Genomic DNA, 19,420 nt, shown 5'->3' with positions numbered 1-19,420 from the left:
AATACCAATAAAGACTTGAAATTAAATTGAGTAATGGCAACAACAGGGAAGCTTGACATCAGCAGTAACATTAATATTGAGCTAGAGAAGAGTAAAATGGAATAGGGGGATGATGAGATGACAATTGCACAATGGATTTATGAGAACTACTAACCAAAGATGGCTTTATCATCTGTGAGGGTATTTCCTTATGTGATTAGGAACGTTGCATTTTGTCTGAGCCATTTGTAATTTTATTTTTAAGTGAGAAGTTCCACGTAAAGTGCTTGGCCTGATGCCTGGTACTTCGTGGCCCCTCAGGGATGTTGGCTGTTTCTGTGGCATCAGTTATTATTTGTGGGTTCTACATTCTTTAAAAAAAAAGTGTTAGTGGTTCAGTCATGTCTGACTCTTTGCCACCCCATGGACTGTAGCCTACCAGGCTCCTCTGTCCATGGGATTCTCCAGACAAGAATACTGGAGTGAAATGTCATTTCCTCCTCCAGGGGATCTTCCCACCCCGGGGATGGAAGCCATGCCTCTTGCGTTGGCAGATGGATTCTTTACCACTGCAGCACCTGGGAAGCCCATGAGGATGAGACCAAGTGCTTATCCCTGCATGTCACTGATGTCACTGAATCTGTGCGCAGCTCAGTACACATTCTATTGTCAAATACTTTAGAGAATTGCTGCACAAAACACGCTTCATTTTGGAGACTTATAAAGCATATTATCACACCAAAGCGTCCGAGAAAGTATTTAGTAAAGACAGTTTATGTCATTTAACCCAGTTTCCAAGGCATCTTTGAGCATTAAGTCCTATTTTGGTGTGTTAAAAGTAAAAAAAAAAAAAATTAAATGCTAACTGGAGTTTGACCTAATTTTTTTCTATTTAGGAGAGACATTTCCCTTTGTTGAGGAAAACATCTGAAAGGGCATCTGGATTATGGAGTTTAAGAACCTAATGTATGGTCTAAGTGGAAGGTATTTGGGTATTAATGGTTTAGATTATCATGCATAACAATATACAAAGCATTTTGAGTCTTCTCTCAGTGGATTGGATTGGATGGGGATTTGGAAGATGGGGGAACTGGGAGAAGACAGATAAATAAAAGATGATCTCGGGAGAGAAAGTATGGGTCAGATGGTAGCAGGCAGGTTTCAGGTGGGGGTGGGGAGCAGCCGGTGACAAATTTCTTGTGATGGGCACGACTGGGGAATTTGTAGCACAATGACAACAATTATGCAATTCTAATTTTCTCCTTTTTCTGTGTAGTACTATGAACCTAGTTTCTTGCAATAAATTTTATTAAAAACCCGTCACTCAAACAAACACACCATGTTGATTTTGTTTAAGAGAGTGAAGGATGAAGAAAACAGGCCATGCTGTACCCTGGCGTGATGTGATACGGAGGAGGGTGAGAAGTAATGGAAAGTGGGTGAGAGTGTAACACTTGAGCGGAAGCAAGAGAACAGAGCCTCACGGATACAACTGTGAGCCCTTGCTCGTCCTTGGGAATTCTGGGGGGAGCTCTGGACCTTACACGAAGGGTAAGGGGCGTGGCAGAGATTTTAGGCCAATCAATTGTTGGCACAAATACCGTGTGCTTCTCTACATTTTCTAGATTGTGTAAGCAGTAACACCGAAGCCACGTGACCGGATTCTGGTCACTGGGATGTGCGTGGGAGGGAGGCAGACCAGACCCGGTCCTCTGTGACACCCTCGGTCATCTTTCCCTGACTTCTCTGCACTAGCGGTACTGACGTCTACCTGTTCTAAATAGCTTAGCTGCAAGGCCGATGAGAATGACTCAACCCACACTGGTCTTTTCAAGGGTAAATATAAATTCATTGTGTTAAGTCACTGTGATTTTAAGGTAATTTATTAATACAGCATGACCCAGAGGACTCACCTCTTCACCCAGTGAGCTCTGGCATGGATGTGTCTTGTGTGTGGTCGTAAAAACATTGTTTTGGGCAGAAGGGACTGTGGCTTAGGCAGAATCCGTTAGCAGCTGGTGAGCCCAGGGCAGACTCACTTTCTGGTCCACTCCCTGGGTAGCTTTAAGACCGTGGGCTTCTCTTTGCCACGTTTCCTCATCAGTGCCAATGGGCAGTTTGTTCTCTCTCTCAGTCCCACAGGGATCTTGTGATGATGAAGGGAACGCGTTGAAACGGTTAAAGCTACTCTGCAAGCATTAGATCTGATTGACTTTCCTACGTTTTCTTTTCCTAAGGGGAGGGCAGAGAGGAAAGATAATGGAACATCCTTAGCGGAGTGAATGGCCCTTGTTAAGCCTGTGCCCTGAATCCGGTGGCCTCGCCCTCCCTTTTCAAGCAGACATCCTAGCACCAGCGCTATGTTGAACTCTATTTGAGACTGAGAAAGAGGAGAGTTAGTAATACCGGCTCTCTTTATTTAAAATCTTGATATTTTATTCATTATAGATTTTTGCAATGGGATTTATTGTTTAGCTCTATCTTATGACTGTTTATCCTGTTTACTAAAGCTTTGGGTGCCCCTTAACTTTGGCATCCGAGCTGAGTGCCTCACTCCTCACCCTAGTCCCGGACTCGCCTAATACCATCCTGTGCCACTGCCACGGTGCCTCACTGGTCCCGGGTGAGGTCCCTGGGCTTTCTGGACCCTGTGAAGTTGTCCCCCTTCCTGAAGAGTCTTGCCCGTCATTCTCCTGCCAACACTTGCATCCTAACCGCCTGCCGACGTCCACCTCCACGGGAAGCCATCCCTGATCTACCCCAACTGCAGGCACCCTTGCCTTACCGACTCCCCTCGGCACCTTCGTTACACCTCTCTAGGAGCTTAGTGCTTGTTTCCCGTAGGATGCATAGTTATGTAACCTACTAGGTTGCCTAGTCCTTGTAGACAGCCGTTGTGTTTTCTGTTTTAGAAGGATTTGTTTCATTAAGTATCTCCTGCTCTTCATTTAGAATGCTTAGCACAGTGATGAATCACGATAGAGGTGGTATCATTTTCTCTTGGTTCTCATAATTGTCCAAGAGGACAATTATTCTGTAATTATTCCCGTCTTCCTTAGTTCCTTTTCTGAACTAAGACATCTTGAAATTCAGTGACTAAATCAAGAAACCTCTGAATTTGGAGCTAAAGAAATACTGCAGTGTTAAAGACGCAGAGAGTTGGCAAAGTCCATGCCAACAAAAAGGATGTGCCAATTTCTCCTCTGGGCAATATGCCAGGCTTTTGTTTTCCCTGTGATTTCATTTGTTTTTAAAGGAAACAAAGGGAGCAAGGGTGGGGGGAAGACAGTGAAAGCCCTGACTTCCAGACAGGGCCAAGTTAGAAGACGTGATGTATCTTGGTGAGGTCGCTGTGTTGAGTCCCCATGGTGTCCTTCTGAATAATGTGATCAAAGCCTCGTGTTTACAAAACACCCTATTCCTTCTAGGATGTGGCCACACCGATGAGGGCACAGTTTCTGACATTGTTTTGACTAGAGAAGGTAAAGCCAGAGACACCTCACTTCTCCAGGGACCGTGTAGAACTGGGATTCAGGCTTTTCAGACTCAACTGAGTCAGTGTGTTGAAGGGCTTTGGGAGCTGGGACTGGGACCAGGAGCCTTGCTATGAATCCATGTGAGAAATAACTGAACTGCCTTTCCTTAGAGACCACACCAGCTGTTGACTGGGGACTTCAGACTTCCAGAGACTATCGGTGTCTTAATCAAAAGAGATTTAATTGCACTGGAGTTGGGAGTCCAAACAAAGAGGCTTTTCTCCAGTCTCTGCTCTCCTAGCCTGGAACTGAACAAAAACTGGAATGAGGCATATATAATGAACCAGGTTTAGGAAATCACGGAAACAGAAAGATTAAGGGGAGAGAGAGAAGTAAGTGCTTGACAGACCAGAACTGGCAAGGAACTTGAGGGTGATACATGCAGGGTTAGGGTTAGCCAATCTTCAGGCAGCTATGACATTACTGTCCCCAAGTTCATTCACTAATATGTGTGTGTGTGTGTGTAGAGTGTAGGAGGAGGGGGAAGGACACTGAGGCCTGGAGAGATAAGGTAATTTGCTCAGGGTCATCACTAAGCAGGTTTGGGAGGATAAGATCTACCCAGACCCCCTGCTCCCCAGCACAGTGGTCTCTCCCCAGACCCTTAAGATTCTCAAGCAGTGGAAGAGAAATGACTTTTTAGAGACAAAGGAAAAAATTAGTGAAAAAGAGAGACGAGGACTGCAGGGTAAAGATGAAGTGGAATTCAGGTGAGGAAACTGTTCTGGTCCCCTTGGCTCATGCTCAGTTCAGACCACCAGATCCAATTCCTTGGATTCATCATTCTCTCCAATACGTCAGTGCAACGCTGGCCTAGCTGCCAAAGTTTAATGCTTTAAAGATGATCAAATACCTTCTCTACTCCCCTGCACTGCACCTCTGCCAAAGGAATTTCTGTCCATTAGCACAAGAGTCTCCATCAGCCTCAGATACGGAGAGACTGCAGAGCTGGTTTTCATGCTTGTCTGCGTAAAGGCAGACATTTCCCCGGTCCTCCTGGACTGTTGGAATCGACTCGTGATGCATGTAAAATCCTGCCTTAAGATAAATAGGGCTTCTGTGTGCAGTTTTGTTCCTAATGGCAGTTCCATTTTAGCTGTGCAATCTTGGAGGCAAGATGGAGTTACTTAAACTCTGTCTCAGTTGCCTCATCTGTGGAGTGGGGATAATAAAAGTTCCTGCCTCATAAAGTGAATGTGGGGATTAAGTGACTTAATATATAAATCACTTAGAATAGCGTCTATATATATGCACTCTGTTATTAAAGAAAATATCTGTCCTTTTAAAATCTATTTTTGTGCTCTACAGCAGCTCCCCGCCAGCGATCTGTTTTACACATGGTAGTGTACACATTCACTATATTCAAGCAGAGACATTACTTTGCCAACAAAGGTCCGTCTAGTCAAGGCTATGGTTTTTCCAGTGGTCATATATGGATGTGAGAGTTGGACTGTGAAGAAAGCTGAGCGCCGAAGAATTGATGCTTTTGAACTGTGGTGTTGGAGAAGACTCTTGAGAGTCCCTTGGACTGCAAGGAGATCCAACCAGTCCATTCTGAAGGAGATCAGCCCTGGGATTTCTTTGGAAGGAATGATGCTAAAGCTGAAACTCCAGTACTTTGGCCACCTCATGCGAAGAGTTGACTCACTGGAAAAGACTCTGATGCTGGGAGGGATTGGGAGCAGGAGGAGAAGGGGACGACAGAGGATGAGACGGCTGGATGGCATCACTGACTTGATGGACGTGAGTCTGAGTGAACTCCGGGAGTTGGTGATGGACAGGGAGGCCTGGAGTGCTGCAATTCATGGGGTCGCAAAGAGTCGGACACGACTGAGCGACTGAACTGAACTGAAGTGTATACATGCCAATGCCACTCTCCCCATTCATGCCACTTTCTCCTCTCAGATGACCCAGAGGAGATGGAGGGGGTAGGAGGCTCACAAGGGAGAGGATTTATGTATACATATAGCTGATTCATGTTATTGTACAGCAGAAACTAATACATTGTAAAGCAATCATATTCCAGTTAAAAAATAGTGAAAAAAATATATTTTTGGTCAGCTAAGAGAATCTAGTTAAGACAACAGCTTTCTGTTAAGTAACCACACTTAGCTTGTTGAGATTGGTAGGCTAAGTCCAAGGATGGCTTGTGATCTCTACGAATATTCATCAATTTTATTGGGTTCTTAAGAGTTTAGCTTTTATTTTTAAATGTTTTCATAAAAATAAATACAATCACTTGAAGGTCTGCACAATGCCTTTCTCTCTGCAGTGTGCTTTATATCTCTTGATAACTTTGTCTGTTGCACAAAAGCATGTTGAGGTTTACTGTGTGCTGAGCTCCAGGGCACATATGCTGACCAGGGAAGACAGTCTCAAGGAGACTTCCTGTGGGAAGTAGGCTCTGAGCTGGGGTCTGAAGGTGGAGTGAGGCTTGGGCAGGACACTGAGGAAGGGAAAGTTAAGATGTTTCAGCAGTAGTAATGGCCTGCGGAAAGCACAGAGGTGAGGCGGACACGACTGAGCGATTTCACTTTTACTTTTCACTTTCATGCCCTGGAGAAGGAAATGGCAACCCACTCTGGTGTTCTTGCCTGGAGAATCCCAGGGACGGGGGAGCCTGGTGGGCTGCCATCTCTGGGGTCGCACAGAGTTGGACACGACTGAAGTGACTTAGCAGTAGCAGTAGCAGTGAGTGAAGGTGGGGGATTAGAGGAGACGCAAATAATTCAGGTGGCTGGAGAAAAGGGTGAGGGTGGGCTGTGGCTGTGGGTTCAAAGAGTGAGAAGCGAGAAAGAGGCACAAGGGATTAAGTAGGGGAGACCTCATGGAGGGCTTCCCCTGACACACCCAGGAGTCTAAGAACATCCTGTCCGTGATGGGGTGCCATGCCTGGAGTTTTTAAATTCATTATTGGCTGCATTGAGTCTTTGTTGCTGCGCACGGGTGAGCTGGGCAGACTCTCTAGGTGTGGTGATAGGGCCTCTCACTGCGGTGGCTCCTCTTGTTAGAGTTCAGGCTCAGTAGCTGTGGTGCATGGGCTCTGCTGCTCTGTGGCAGGTGGAATCTTCCCAGACCAGGGATCGAACTCATGTCTCCTGCGTTGGCAAGTGGATTCTTAACCACTGAACCACCAGAGAAGTGCTATGTCTGGATTTTTTAACAGAGGAATGAAGAGGGATTCTATTAAAGTCTTAGAAGTATCACTCTGGCTACACTGAGGAAGAATTGGCAAGAAGCCGGCCTGAGGACAGGGGAGGCTGTTAGTTACAAGGCTCTTGTTTTGATCCAGGCAAGAAATGAAGAGGGTGTGAAATCAGGGAGGAGCTATGGTCATAGAGGAAAACACAGGAGGCATATTTCGGTGGGAGGCAGGAGCCCAGGTATTAACCCCTGTTGGAGAGATAGGGAAATCCTGGTTGAGTGGTTATCTGATGTGCAGGGGTTTACACAGCTAGTAGGGAATAAAGCACTGATTTTCTGAAAATGTTCACCCAGTACTGGTTTTCTTGACATACCAAGATGACTCCATGTCACAGAACTGCCTCGGATGTAAGAGTTCAGACCAGTTCTCTCTGAAGCCCCCGCGTAGCACCTGGATTTTGTCCACAAGACATGCTCGACATGGTAAACCAGAAAGAGACTGAAATCCCATGTACGGCTGCATAACTTGCTACTCATCCTCACCTTCTCAGGTACCCCTGGCTTCATGGCAGAGAAGACCTCACTGTTGTGACGGAACTCCTCCTCGCCGCCCTCACCGACTGCCTGCACGGGCCCTGCCCCTCTTCCTCCTGTGCCTGTTTGTCTGTCTGGTCACCCTGTCGGGGACTCTGGGCCTGATCATCCCGACCCGCATGGCTCCCCGGTCCAGTCTTCCGAGTCACCTCTCGCTCCCGGACGTCTGCTGCTCGTCGGTCACTGCGCCGCAGACGATGGCCGCTCCCCAGCGCGCCGCGCCGCCCAGCTCTTCCTCTTCAGCTTCCTGGGCTCCGCGGACCGCTGCCGCCCGGCCCTCACGGCCTGCGAGCGCCGCGTGGCCGTGCGCCGCCCCCGCTCGCCGTCGCCGCCGTGACGCGGAAGGCCCGCGTGGGTTTCGTGAGGGGAGCCCACGCGGCGGGCGCCCTCAGCGCCTGGGTGAGGACCGCGTCGGCCTTCGCGCTCTGCTTTTGTGGACCCAACGAGATCGCCTTCGTTTTCTGTGAGCGCCCACCTCTCTTAGAGATGACCCGTGGGGACAGCTCTACCCAGGAAGGGTAATGACTGTGTTTGCCGTGTTCGTCATCCCTGCCTGCACGGCGGCGATCCTGGTTCCTGCCTGCTTCCCATCATGGCCGTGAGGATTCCCTCTGCAGGAGGCCGCGCCAAGACCTTCTCCACGTGCACCTCCCACCTCACTGTGCTGTCGCTCTTCTTCGGGACCCTCATCTTCATGTATCTGGGAGATCACTCTGGCCGGATCACAGCGGTGATCCCCATGTTGAACCCTCTTACCTACAGCCTGAGGAACAAGGAAGTGCTGGAGGCTCTAAGGAAAATTCTCAACAGAGCCAGGGTGTCCTAACCATCCAAATTGGAAATTCCTGAGCATCGTTTTCTTTGCAGTGCCAACATTCTGGGAACTCGTTATTTATAGCATGCTCGATGTTTAGATGAGTGTGTCATGGTGTAAGGCATAAAAAAGAACTTGTAGTTCCAGGGAAAGAAAAGAAGGAAAGGAAGCGGCAGCTTAGGAAGAGATTGGAGTAAGAGCTCTAACTCCCACGACCGTGACAAAAAAATATCTGAAATTAAATCCTGTGTAATCTGTTCATTTATCCATCCATCAGTCCATCCATTAATCCACCTTATTCTTTTGATGCATTTCAAAGTGAGTGAGAGACATCAGTATTAATGCTCTTCTATCCTATATAGGCAAGAATGATGTCATCAATTAAGATTCAATATTTAGATTATGTTTATTTAAAAATGTTTTAAAATTGAACTATAGTTGGTTTAAAATATTGTGTTAGCATCAGTTGTACAGCATAGTGATTCAGTATTTTTGTAGATTTTACTCCAATACAGTTTATTACAAGATATGGCTGTAATTCCCTGTACTCTACAGTACAGCCTCACTGCTTCTGTTTTACACCTAGTAGTTTGAATCTGCTCACCCCATACTCCTGATTTGTCCCTCCCGCTCCGCCCTCCCCTTTGGTAGCCATAGTTGGTTCTGTTTTACCTATACATTCATTTGTATTACTGTGTAGATTCCACATATAAGTGGTATCACATAGTATTCGTCTTTCTCTGTCTGACTTACTAAGCATAATAGTTCCATTTATGTTGCTGCAAATGCATTATTTCTTTTTTCATGGCTGAGTAAAATTCATACATATCCATAGAGAGCACATCCTTTTTTTTTGGATGTGCTGTGCAGCTTGTGGGCTCCTAGTTCCCCAAGCAGGGATTGAACCCAGGCGCCCTGCAGTGGAAGCACAGAGTCCTAACCACTGTCCAGGGCCTTCCCATAGAACGTGTTCTCAATTCAGTCGTCTGTTGACGGGCACTTGTGTTGCTTCCCTGTCTTGGCTATTATAAACGGTGCTGCTGTGAACACTGGGGTGCCTGTGTCTTTCTGGATTAGAATTTTCAGTTTTTCTGGATATATACCCAGGAATGGAATTCCTGGATCATATGGTAGTTCCATTTTTAGTTTTAAGGAGACTATATAATAGTGTTCTCCGTAATGGCTACACCAAGTTACATTCCAATCAGTAGTGTACGTCCTACCCAGTGTTTGTTATTTGTAGACTTTTTTAGGATAGCCATTCTAACAGATGTGAGGTGATAGCCCATTGTTGAAATAAACTCAAAATGGTTTAAAGACTAAATATAAGAATGGAACCATAAAACTCCAAGAAGAGAACATAGGCAGAACACTGACATAAAGCATAGCAGTATTTTCTTGGCTCAGTCTCCTAAAGCAAAAGAAATAAAAGCAAAAATAAACAAAGGGGACCAACTAAACTTAACAACGTTGGCACAGCAAAGTATACCATTGACAGAAATGAAAAGATAACCTAAGGAATGGGGAAAATAACTGCAATAACATGATGGATAAGGGATTAATATCCAAAATATACAAACAGCTCAAATAACTCCATATCAGAAAAACAAACAACCCAATGAAAAAGGGCAGAACTGAATAGGCATTTTTTCAAAGAAGATATACAAATGAGTATGCGAAAAGATGCACAATTTCGCTAATTATTCAAGAAATGCAGATTATGTTCTTTGTTTTGTTTTTGTATCTTGGCTTTTTTTGTTTTTGGCTGCATTGTGCAGCATGCTGGATCTTAGTTCCCCAATCAGGGATCAAACCCACACACCCTGTAGAGGAAGCATGGAATCTCAACCACTGGACCACCAAGGAAGTCCCAGATTATGTTTATTCTTAATAATTAAATTCAGGTAGTGACCTGATAGTCCAGTTCATAGAGCTGACCCTGCTCTTAGTACTCTTCAGACTCCTGTCGTCGTCTCCCAGATGCTCACCTCAGTCTGTGCTCCCAATAACATGTTGGTCAATTACTGTCACCACTGGAACCATGACTTGTTCTTTCTTCTTCTCCCCCTGTTACAGCTCCCATTCCTCACATCACTTGCCTGAGAATCCACTTGGTGATTTCTTCCATTTCCACTGCCCGTAATGGTATCTTCTGAATCTGTATCATAGATGTTGACGCTCTATGTTCTCAAAGCTTTTGACCTCGGGGAGGCAGAGCATTGCTGTGTCCCATGACACACAAGGAAATCCTTGTCTGCACTGGCCCCTGAGCTCTGCAAAAGCTCCACCTGTATACAAAACTTTGCAGAGTCTGTTGGGTCTTGCTCTTCACTTGTCTGACTATAGGTACCTTAGTCAATTCCAATGCACTAGGAAGGAACAGGCCTCACTTACTTATTAGTCTACATTTTTCCTTTGATCCCCATTCTTGGAATTCAAACTCCTTTTTATCCTGTTCTTGGCTTCCAGACCCTGATAAGTTGGCTGTTCTGAGATATTAGTCTGACATCTTCTTAGTCTGCCGGCTTTCTGAATAAAGTCGTATTTCTTGCCTCAACACCTCATCTGTAGACTTACTGGCATATCATGAGGTGAACTGAGAGAGTCTGGACTTGGCAATAGGACTCCTCCCATCACCCTTCTCAGTTGTCTCCTGACAAATGATTTCCTCCAAGGAGACTTCATATTACAAGCCAGGTCCTTCGAGAACCATCAAAGAAGGGACTTGGTATTATGGTCTCTCTAGTGACTTGAGGAGACGATCCCACCATCCTTTGCCCCAGACCTGAAAGAGAAGTCCTGGGGACCACACTGTTTAGTAGAAGAGATTGGAGAAGAAAAGCCACCGCTCTTCTGGAGACAGTACAAGATAGCAGGTACTACCTACATTGGTTGCAGGAGAGCTGAGCAATATGGCATGATTTTCAAGGTGCCAAGATGTGGTTGGATTCACTCTTAAATCCCCTGTCTTAGCTTCTGATTCCTTTGCTTGAAATTAGCCTGCTTAGCTGTGAGAAATGGACTATTTCTTGCCACCTCAGTAAACAAATGATGTCACAGTCTCCCAGTGATTGCAGCCTTCCAGTGTGAGCCCGTGAGCCCTGAGGAAAGGAAGCCCTAAGGAAGGAAAAGAATACCTTCCACTAGCAGCTGTCAGACTGCTGTCACTCCCTATGGTGAGCCCCGAGGAAGCTCAGCATGTGGAAATACAGGATACTGGCCCCAGATAGCTGAGGTGCACATCAAAGGAATAATTTCTTTGAGCCCAGACTCTTGCATCTTTCCATACATAGAGAAGCGCTAAAGTCCTTAGCTTGGGCTATCTGGTTTTATTTAATTTATGATAATCTTTTGATGTTCTGGCTACCTACCCTTTGTTGCAAAACTTCTATGTAACCTGGTTCCCCACCTTGCCTCCTAGGAGCAGTTCTTTCAAGCTTATATGAGTTGCTGTCTCCTGGGCCTGAAGTCTTAAAATTCCCACTGAATAAAACATAACTCATCTTTTAGGTTGTGAATATTTTTTTAAGTTGACAAACTTTTCTGGAGATTGTAGGATATGATAGAAGGAAAGCTGGATGGTGACTGCTGCTAATCAGCTGTGTGTTCTTCCATAAGAGAGTTCCCAGTCTATACTTCGATTTCTCCTTCTGCAAAATTGGGGAGAGGTTGGAATGAGAGCATTTTGAGTCCCTTTGTCATATGGCATTCTATATATCCAGGCTTTAATTCTGTTAAAGTGTAAATGATTTTTACACTTTAGAGAACCCACATTATGCATTGTCAGCCACTTTCTTCAGAAGAGGACCATCTCAGAGATGTCTCTGAGCATGAATTAGGATGGGAAGTGAGTGCCTGAGAACCAGGTAACTGAGAGATATGGAAATGGGTGCCAAGGCTAAGGAAGATGCAATAGCCTGAGACAAACTTTCTATGCTTTACATTGGCATCTTATAGGGAAGAATAAAAATTCTGGAGTTCTAGAATATGTAAAGTGAGGGCAGAGATACCATGATAAGCTGTTACAGCAAGATTAGTTTTTCCACAGCAAACTTATGGGCGCTAGGCTATCTTCAGTCTTCCTGGTTGGCTTAGTGGTAAAAGATTCTGCCTACCAATGCAGGAGAGGTGAGACAGGGGTTTAATCCCTGGGTCAGGAAGATCCCCTAGAGGAGGACATGGCAACCCACTCCAGTATTCATGCCTGGAAAATCTCATGGACACAGGAGCCTGGTGGGCTACAGACCACGGGGTCACAAAGAGGCAGACACGACTAAGCGCACATACATGTAGGCTATCCTCAGCCTCGCTCTAGCCTGAGACCCACCCAAGTATGGATGGGGAAAATAGTAGAGATGGATCCCAGGGGAAGAGCTTGAAACACGGAGGAGTCAAAATTCACTCTTCTGGGCTAGATCTGTTTCTTTGGCCACTTTTGTTATCATAATCACATATAATGGCCTGGCTCAGAGAATCCCGTCCCTCTGCCTGACCATTAAGCTAAAGTGCCTTTGTTCAGAACCCTGTCCACCTGGAGATGGTAGGAAGGAAGAAATTAACACATTCCCCTTCCTGAGGCTTGCCATTTTAGGAGATACATGCAAGATTAAATGACCTTTTTCACTTTGTTTTCTCACCTCTCCCTATCTCTGATCCATAAAAGAACCTGGCATCTGGACCCCCAAAAGATGGTTATTTTGAGACATTAGCCTGCCATCTTCACAATCAGCCAGTTTTCTGAATAAGGTTGGATTTCTTGCCTCAACACCTTATCCCTGCGATTCACTGGCCTCTTGTGCAGTGAGCACAGTGGGCTTGGACATGGTAACAAGCTGACGATATGCCCTGCTTTCACCAAAACCGCGGAGGCTCAGCCACTGGACACCTAATAACTGAAGGAAAAGTCTTTCTTAAAGGGCAATGGTCTCCTTTTCCATCGCTCTTGAGACATCCATCTAGAAGGATGCGGCTCTCCTTCTGTTCCCCTCCAAATTCCTTTCCCAGCAGGATTGATTGCTTGAGGGGCAGCCAGTCTGACTGAGACTTAAAGCAGCCAGATCCTGAGCTGAGTCATCAAGAGATGCCTTTTTTGGAATGATTACTGCTCTGCTGATGGCATTTGGTAAACTGCTGAGCTTTTCTAGAGCTGCCCTGCCTAAGGATATCCTTTCCCTAGGAACTCTAGTTCTGCAGGGTGTTAATCTGCTTTCAGTGAAAAAGGTCTGTGGTCAAATACTTTTGGGAAATGGTGGGTTAAAGAATGTTGACAAGGTTTCTTAGTAATTGGACCTTATAGATCCATTAACATGCTGATATGCCATAAGATTTTCCGCTAGGAGAATGAGGTATGCAGTGATTTCCAAACTTATGAGAATGGTAAGCCTATTTTCTTTCCTGGCATGTCTACTAAGACACCTGGATAAACATAAGCCTTTATAAAGTAGGAGAACCCTTTGGCAGTGGTTCTCAAACTTTGCTGCCCAATGTAATTAACTGGGGATTTAAAACATATGGATATCTGGCTCATACACTCAAATATTCTGGATTAATTGTGTAGGGATACAATTGGGGCCTCAGGTTTTAAAGAGTTCCCAGGTGATTGTGTTAGGCAGAGAAGTTGAGAATCATTACCCTAGATCCTCTTGTCTTATGCCATCTTCCAAACAGGCTTAGTCAGTAGAGCACTGACTTGGCTCACATCATCGTTTTGCCACCAAGTAGCTGCATAGCCCTCTCTGTAGCTATGTTTTTAAATTTATATGACAAAAAAAAAAAAAAAACAAAAAACAAACAAACAAAAAAAACATAAAACCCACCCTGATGATCTTAGATCTCCTATAAGGAAGGGAAGTACTGATGGGGCTTCAGAAAAACCATGCTCTTCAAGAATATGCCTTTGCTATTTTACTTTATGGTACACAGCACGGGCTTCCCAGTTGGCTCAAGTGGTAAAAAATCTGCCCATCAATGCAGGAGATTCAGGAGACATGGGTTTGATCCCTGGGGTGGGAAGATCCTTGGAGGAGGAAATGTCAACCCACTCCAGTATTCTTGCCTGGAAAATGGACAGAGGAGCCTGGTAGGTTATAGTCTTTAGGGTTGAAAAGAGTCCGACATGACTGATCATGCCCACGTACACACACAGAACACAGCGGATCTAGCAGGACTAGAGCTCCTGAGAATGCTTCCCAAGGCACCATCTGTAGATCTAATTTTTGAAGATTAATTTATCAGAACCCCCTGCAGTGTCTGTTAGCAATGTAGATGCCTGTGCCCTCTGGCGTAGACACTGCCTCAGAATTTATGGATGTGGAACAATAGTATTCATGTGTTAAATCAATTCCCTGCGTAATTCTTATGCCCGCTGAGTTTGAGAAGCAGTGCCCTGAAGCAGAGGCAGGGCACCATTAAGAGTGTGCTCAGTTTGCCTGGGGGAAGTCTGCTCAGGACCCGCTCACATCTGCCTTTGCAATTATCATCTTGACCCTTCCACTCTGAAGATTCTTTCTGTCAAATGGTGAACTATCAGAGTCACCAATTACAGCACGTCTTGGCCATGGGGGTGGGGGGGAAGCATGTGCTTACAAAACAGCCTCCTTTGGGGATCAGGTCCTCAGGTGGGTAAGAATCCGCCTGCAATGCAGGAGACCTGGGTTCAATCCCTGGGTCGGGAAGACCCTCTGGAGAAGGGAAAGGCAACCCACTCCAGTCTTCTGGCCTGGAGAATCCCATGGATGACAGGAACCTGGAGGGCTACCATCCATGGGGTCGCAAAGAGCCGGACATGACTGAGCGACTGAGCACAAGCACGTATTTGGCTAGGGTGTCACTGTGCAGAATGCCCCAGTTGAAGTTCTCAACTGAGATACAGAAAACCTTCAAAGAAATATATTTTTTTTGGTGCAAGGTAGAAATGAGACAAGGCATCAGCTCCATCAGACCCTGGTGGCAAGATGTAGGATGGGGCTTTGGGAGTTTGAAATTAAAGAGAAAACTTCAAATTATTAGTCATTTTGGTGGGAAGATAAATTGTCTTTCCCTGGAGACTTACCCTGGGGACCAATTATGGCATGATGCTAGGGTGGCAAGTACAAAAAGCACCGCCAGAAAGGTCTAGTGTGGGATCAGAAGCTCAGGGAGAGAGGCCAATCCCCAGGCCCCGATATCCTGGGCCAAGTCTGAAAAAAATCCTGGTGACTCTAACATCAGGGATGCATTGTCTTGTCAAGGGTGAGAGGAATTCCATGAAGTTAGAATAAGACATAGTGGTTCTGGAAGCAACCCCCCATGAACCAAGTTGCTGGGACTATGGACTCATGGTGCATTTTTGTCTATTTAAAGAGGACAAAGACAAAATAATTGAAGTCTAGAGAAGAAAAGTGACTTGCCCTGGGTCATACATCTAATGTGAGTGAGCTAGAACCCAGGTCTCCTCTAGATCAGCCGGTCATTGACAGAGGAAACACTAAACAAAGAAAGAAGACGCTAGTGAAGTGGAAATCAGGTAAGGATGGTTCATGCTTCTGCTCGTGCTTCAAAATCTAATTTCCAGTCCTTGTTATTATGTCTAATGGGTCAGCTTAGTTTTGACTTGGCTGCTGGTACATCAGGTAAGCAAACATGACTGAAATCCTCCTTTACAGCCCTATTCTAGAACTGTATTAAGAGCCCTCAAATCCATTAATCCAGATTCCTCTGGCAGTGCTTGGGCAACACCAGGCTGCAGAAATAGTTCTTCTTTCAAATTTGGATGCTGTTTATTATTATCAAGGGCTTCCCTGGTGGCTCAGCTGGTAAAGAATCCGCCTGCAACGTGGGAGACCTGGGTTTGACCCCTGGGTTGGGAAGATCCCCTGTAGAAGCGAAAGGCTACCCACTCCAGTATTCCGGCCTGGAGAATTCCGTGGACTGCATAGTCCATGGGGTTGCAAGGAGTCAGAGACGCCTGAGCGACTTTCACTCACTTGTTATCACTGCTGCTTTTATTAGGGACTGTGAGAACAACCAACGGTGCTTATGGAGCTTTGCGAGGTGCTAAAAGGAGCTTATGTCTGCTCTTTGGAGTCAAAGGTTAATGCAAGTACTTGCAAAAATCAAAGAAAACAAACAGAAAACCCTGGATAAGCCAGTGAACTCTAACTAGGATAACAGCTATTTGTTAAAGATGCATGTTGTGAGGCTGAAAATAGAAATATTCCTATAAGCACAGCTCACTGCTGATTGCTAATGGATTTTTTGTTGTTATTTATGCTTTTTTTTGTTCATAGAATATAAATTGCCCTTCCTTAAAATGTTCATTTAAAATTTTAAATAGCCACCATATATATGTACAGCACTTCTGCATCTATTTTAATCTTTGCATTAGTATTATCTCATAAGCAGGGTGGATATAATGATCCCCTTTTGGCAGAAGAGGAAATTGAGGTTCAGAGAGGTTAAGTGCCTTGTGGAAGATCAAACAGATAATTGGGGACAGAGTTGCACATACAAAAGCTGACTTGTAGGGGTGGGGAAGGAGAGGAAGGGATGAATTGAGAGAGTAGCACTGAAACATGTACATTATCATATATAATAAAGTAGATAGCTAGTGGGAAGTCGCTGTGTAACACAGAGAGCTTAATCAGGTGCTCTGTGACAACCTAGAGGGGTGGATGGGGTGAGGGGTGGAAGGGAGGTTCTAGAGGGAGGGAACAAATGCTTACTTAAGGCTGATTCACCTTGCTGTATGGCAGAAACCAACACAACATTGTAAAGCAATTATCCTCCAATTAAAAATAAATAAAAGCTGACTTGTAGAGGGGATATTTGTATACATACAGCTAATTCATTTTGCTGTACAGCAGAAACTAACAACATTGTAAAGCGACTATACTCCAATCAAAATTAATTAAAAAAAAGAGCGGACGTAAGTTAGAGAATCACTTGGTCTTCATTCTTAGTATAAGGGAAGCAGCCATTACTTTTTAAAATTTAAGTTAAAAAATTGTTTTTTACAATGTTGTGTTGATTTCTCCTCCTTAAAAATCTAGGAACAGATCTACCATGTGACCCAGCAACCCCACTCCTGGGCATATTCCCTGAGAAAACAAAACAGAAATATGCTGCCAGTATTCATGGCAGCACTTTACAAGAGCTAGGGCATGCCAACAACCTAGATGTCCATGGACCGATGAAAGGACAGAGAGTTGTGGTACATATTACAGTGGAAGCATTCATGACTTTTTATCCTATATGGTTGCGAGCTCTGTATTTGTTCATTTCCACATTAGGCTGCCAAGTTTGCTGATGTCCAGAGCTTTACCTATCAGACACTCAGCTTAAATCTCTTCCTTGAAAATGGCTTGAACGTCTCTTCTTCAGGGATCCCCTTATGGGGCGCTGGGGTCTCCGCCTTCACAGGCAAACCGCTGAGTTGGATGCCTGGCAGGAATGCCACAGTAGTGACGGAATTCCTCTTGACGGTGTTCGCTGACCACCCCCACTGGGGGCTTCCGCTCTTCGCGGTCTTTCTGGGTTTCTACCTGCTCACTCTGCTGGGGAACTGTGGAATGATCCTCCTGATCCGCCAGGATCGCCGGCTGCACACCCCCATGTACTTCTTCCTCGGCCACCTCGCCCTCGTGGACATGTGCTACTCGTCCACCGTCGTCCCCCAGGTGCTGGGGGTCCTGCTGGAACGCGGCGTCGTCCTCTCCAGGGCGCGCTGCGCCGCCCAGTTCTTCCTCTTCACCTTCTTCGCGTCCATGGACTGCTACCTCCTGGCGATCATGGCCTACGACCGCTGCGTGGCCGTGTGCCGCCCCCTGCTCTACGTCGCCATCGTGACCGAGAAGGCCCGCTGGGTTTTGGTCGCGGGGGCGTACGCGGCAGGCTTCTCCAGCGCCTTGATTCGAACAGTCACCGCCTTCACGCTCTCCTTTTGCGGGAACAACCAGATCGACTTTATTTTCTGTAACCTACCCCCTCTGTTAAAGCTCTCCTGTGGGGACAGCTACACCCAGGAGGTGGTGATCATTGTGTTTGCCGTTTTGGTTATGCCCGCTTGTATCCTGATCATCTTGGTTTCCTACGCGTTCATCGTCCTGGCCATTGTGCAGATGCGCTCTTCCGGGGGCCGCGCCAAGACCTTCTCCACCTGCGCCTCCCACCTCGCTGCTGTGGCTCTCTTCTTTGGGACCCTCATCTTCATGTACCTGCGGGACAACTCGGGCCAGTCCTCGGAGGCGGACAGGGTGGTGTCGGTGCTCTACACGGTGGTGAGCCCGATGCTGAACCCTCTCATTTACAGCCTGCGGAACAAGGAGGTCAAGGAGGCGGTCCTGAAATCCCTGAGCCGACCGAAGGTTTCTGGAAGGTCCTAGATGGACCTTCATCAGATATGTCACTCCTTAGTTGCTCCACCTTTTCTGTCTTTCCTCAAGTGTCACCTACTTGGGAAGATTTTCCCAGATAACCGTATTAAAATTGCACCTAACATTCCATCTCCATTTTCTGATTTACTGTGTCATGTAATACTCGTCAGGGCTTTCCGGGTGGGTCAGTGGTAAAAAATGTCTGCCTGTGATGTTGTAAGAGGTGCAGGAGATGCTGGCTCAGTCCCGCGGTCAGGAAGATCCCCTGGAGGAGGGCAGGGTGTTGTCCCACTCCAGTATGTGTGCCTGGAGAGCTCCATGGACAGAGGGGCCTGGTGGGCTACAGTCCATAGCTCCAAAAGAGTCGAGAAGAATAGGACACGACTGAAGTGGCCAAGTACACACGCACAGAATACTTGTCAGGATCTGATGCTCTGTGTTATGCATATTTGATATTGTCTGGTCCTCACGACTAGAAAGGAAGCCACGTTAGAGGAAGCACTTCTATCTGTGAGATTCATTTCTGTATGCCCCCGGGGCTTAGCAAAGCACCTACCACGCAAAAGGCTCTCAATAAATATTTGTTGAACGTATGAATTAATCCCAGGTTCCAGTGTCAACCTTTAAGTTCCAACTTCTTCTGTTCTGAGTGTTTTTATCTGCCAAGTGGGTTTACCTAACGTAAAGGACCATAATTTTGAGGATTCAATGCACGAATGGGTAAGAACCATGCCGATCTTATTCCCTAGCATCCGTTGACTGTAATGCATTGCCCGGCACAGCTGATGAATGAAACGAATTAAACCCTATCTACCGACACAGCTATGTTTTGATCCAAAGGGATTTCCAAACCCCATCATTTATGTTTTCACTGTTTCCCCTCTTATTGTTTCTGTGGGTTTTGAATGATAATAATATGAATATTAGTGATGATAATGATGGATAGATAGCAACAATCAAGATTTACTAGGCTTTATCACCTTCCAGGAATTGTGATGTTT

At 45.8% G+C, this 19,420-nt stretch overlaps 1 protein-coding gene and 1 pseudogene across 3 annotated transcripts in view; both read left to right on the top strand.

Moving 5' to 3' along the window:
* Window positions 1–18,548, top strand: part of LOC113905246 (olfactory receptor 9Q2-like) — a 29,381-nt gene extending 10,833 nt beyond the window's left edge. Inside the window, exons 4-6 of one of the 3 annotated variants that reach the window (XR_003514620.1) lie at window positions 876–1,473; window positions 1,605–1,815; window positions 4,824–4,912. Coding sequence is in view for 1 of the 3 variants with exons in the window: in XM_027562254.1 (XP_027418055.1) it covers window positions 17,484–18,428 (945 nt within the window). In the remaining 2 variants the exon portion in view is untranslated. Of the gene's footprint in view, window positions 1–875; window positions 1,474–1,604; window positions 4,913–15,408; window positions 15,572–17,336 lie in introns of those variants that run through there. The other 2 variants (XR_003514619.1, XM_027562254.1) reach the window with 2 other exon arrangements.
* On the top strand, window positions 6,845–8,535 carry LOC113905999 (annotated as a pseudogene).
* Window positions 18,549–19,420: the final 872 nt, after the last annotated feature.

The sequence above is a fragment of the Bos indicus x Bos taurus genome, chromosome 15 (assembly GCF_003369695.1).
Source record: "Bos indicus x Bos taurus breed Angus x Brahman F1 hybrid chromosome 15, Bos_hybrid_MaternalHap_v2.0, whole genome shotgun sequence".
In the NCBI taxonomy this organism is placed as follows: Eukaryota; Metazoa; Chordata; class Mammalia; order Artiodactyla; family Bovidae; genus Bos; species Bos indicus x Bos taurus.
This window is presented reverse-complemented; position numbering and strand designations above follow the sequence as displayed.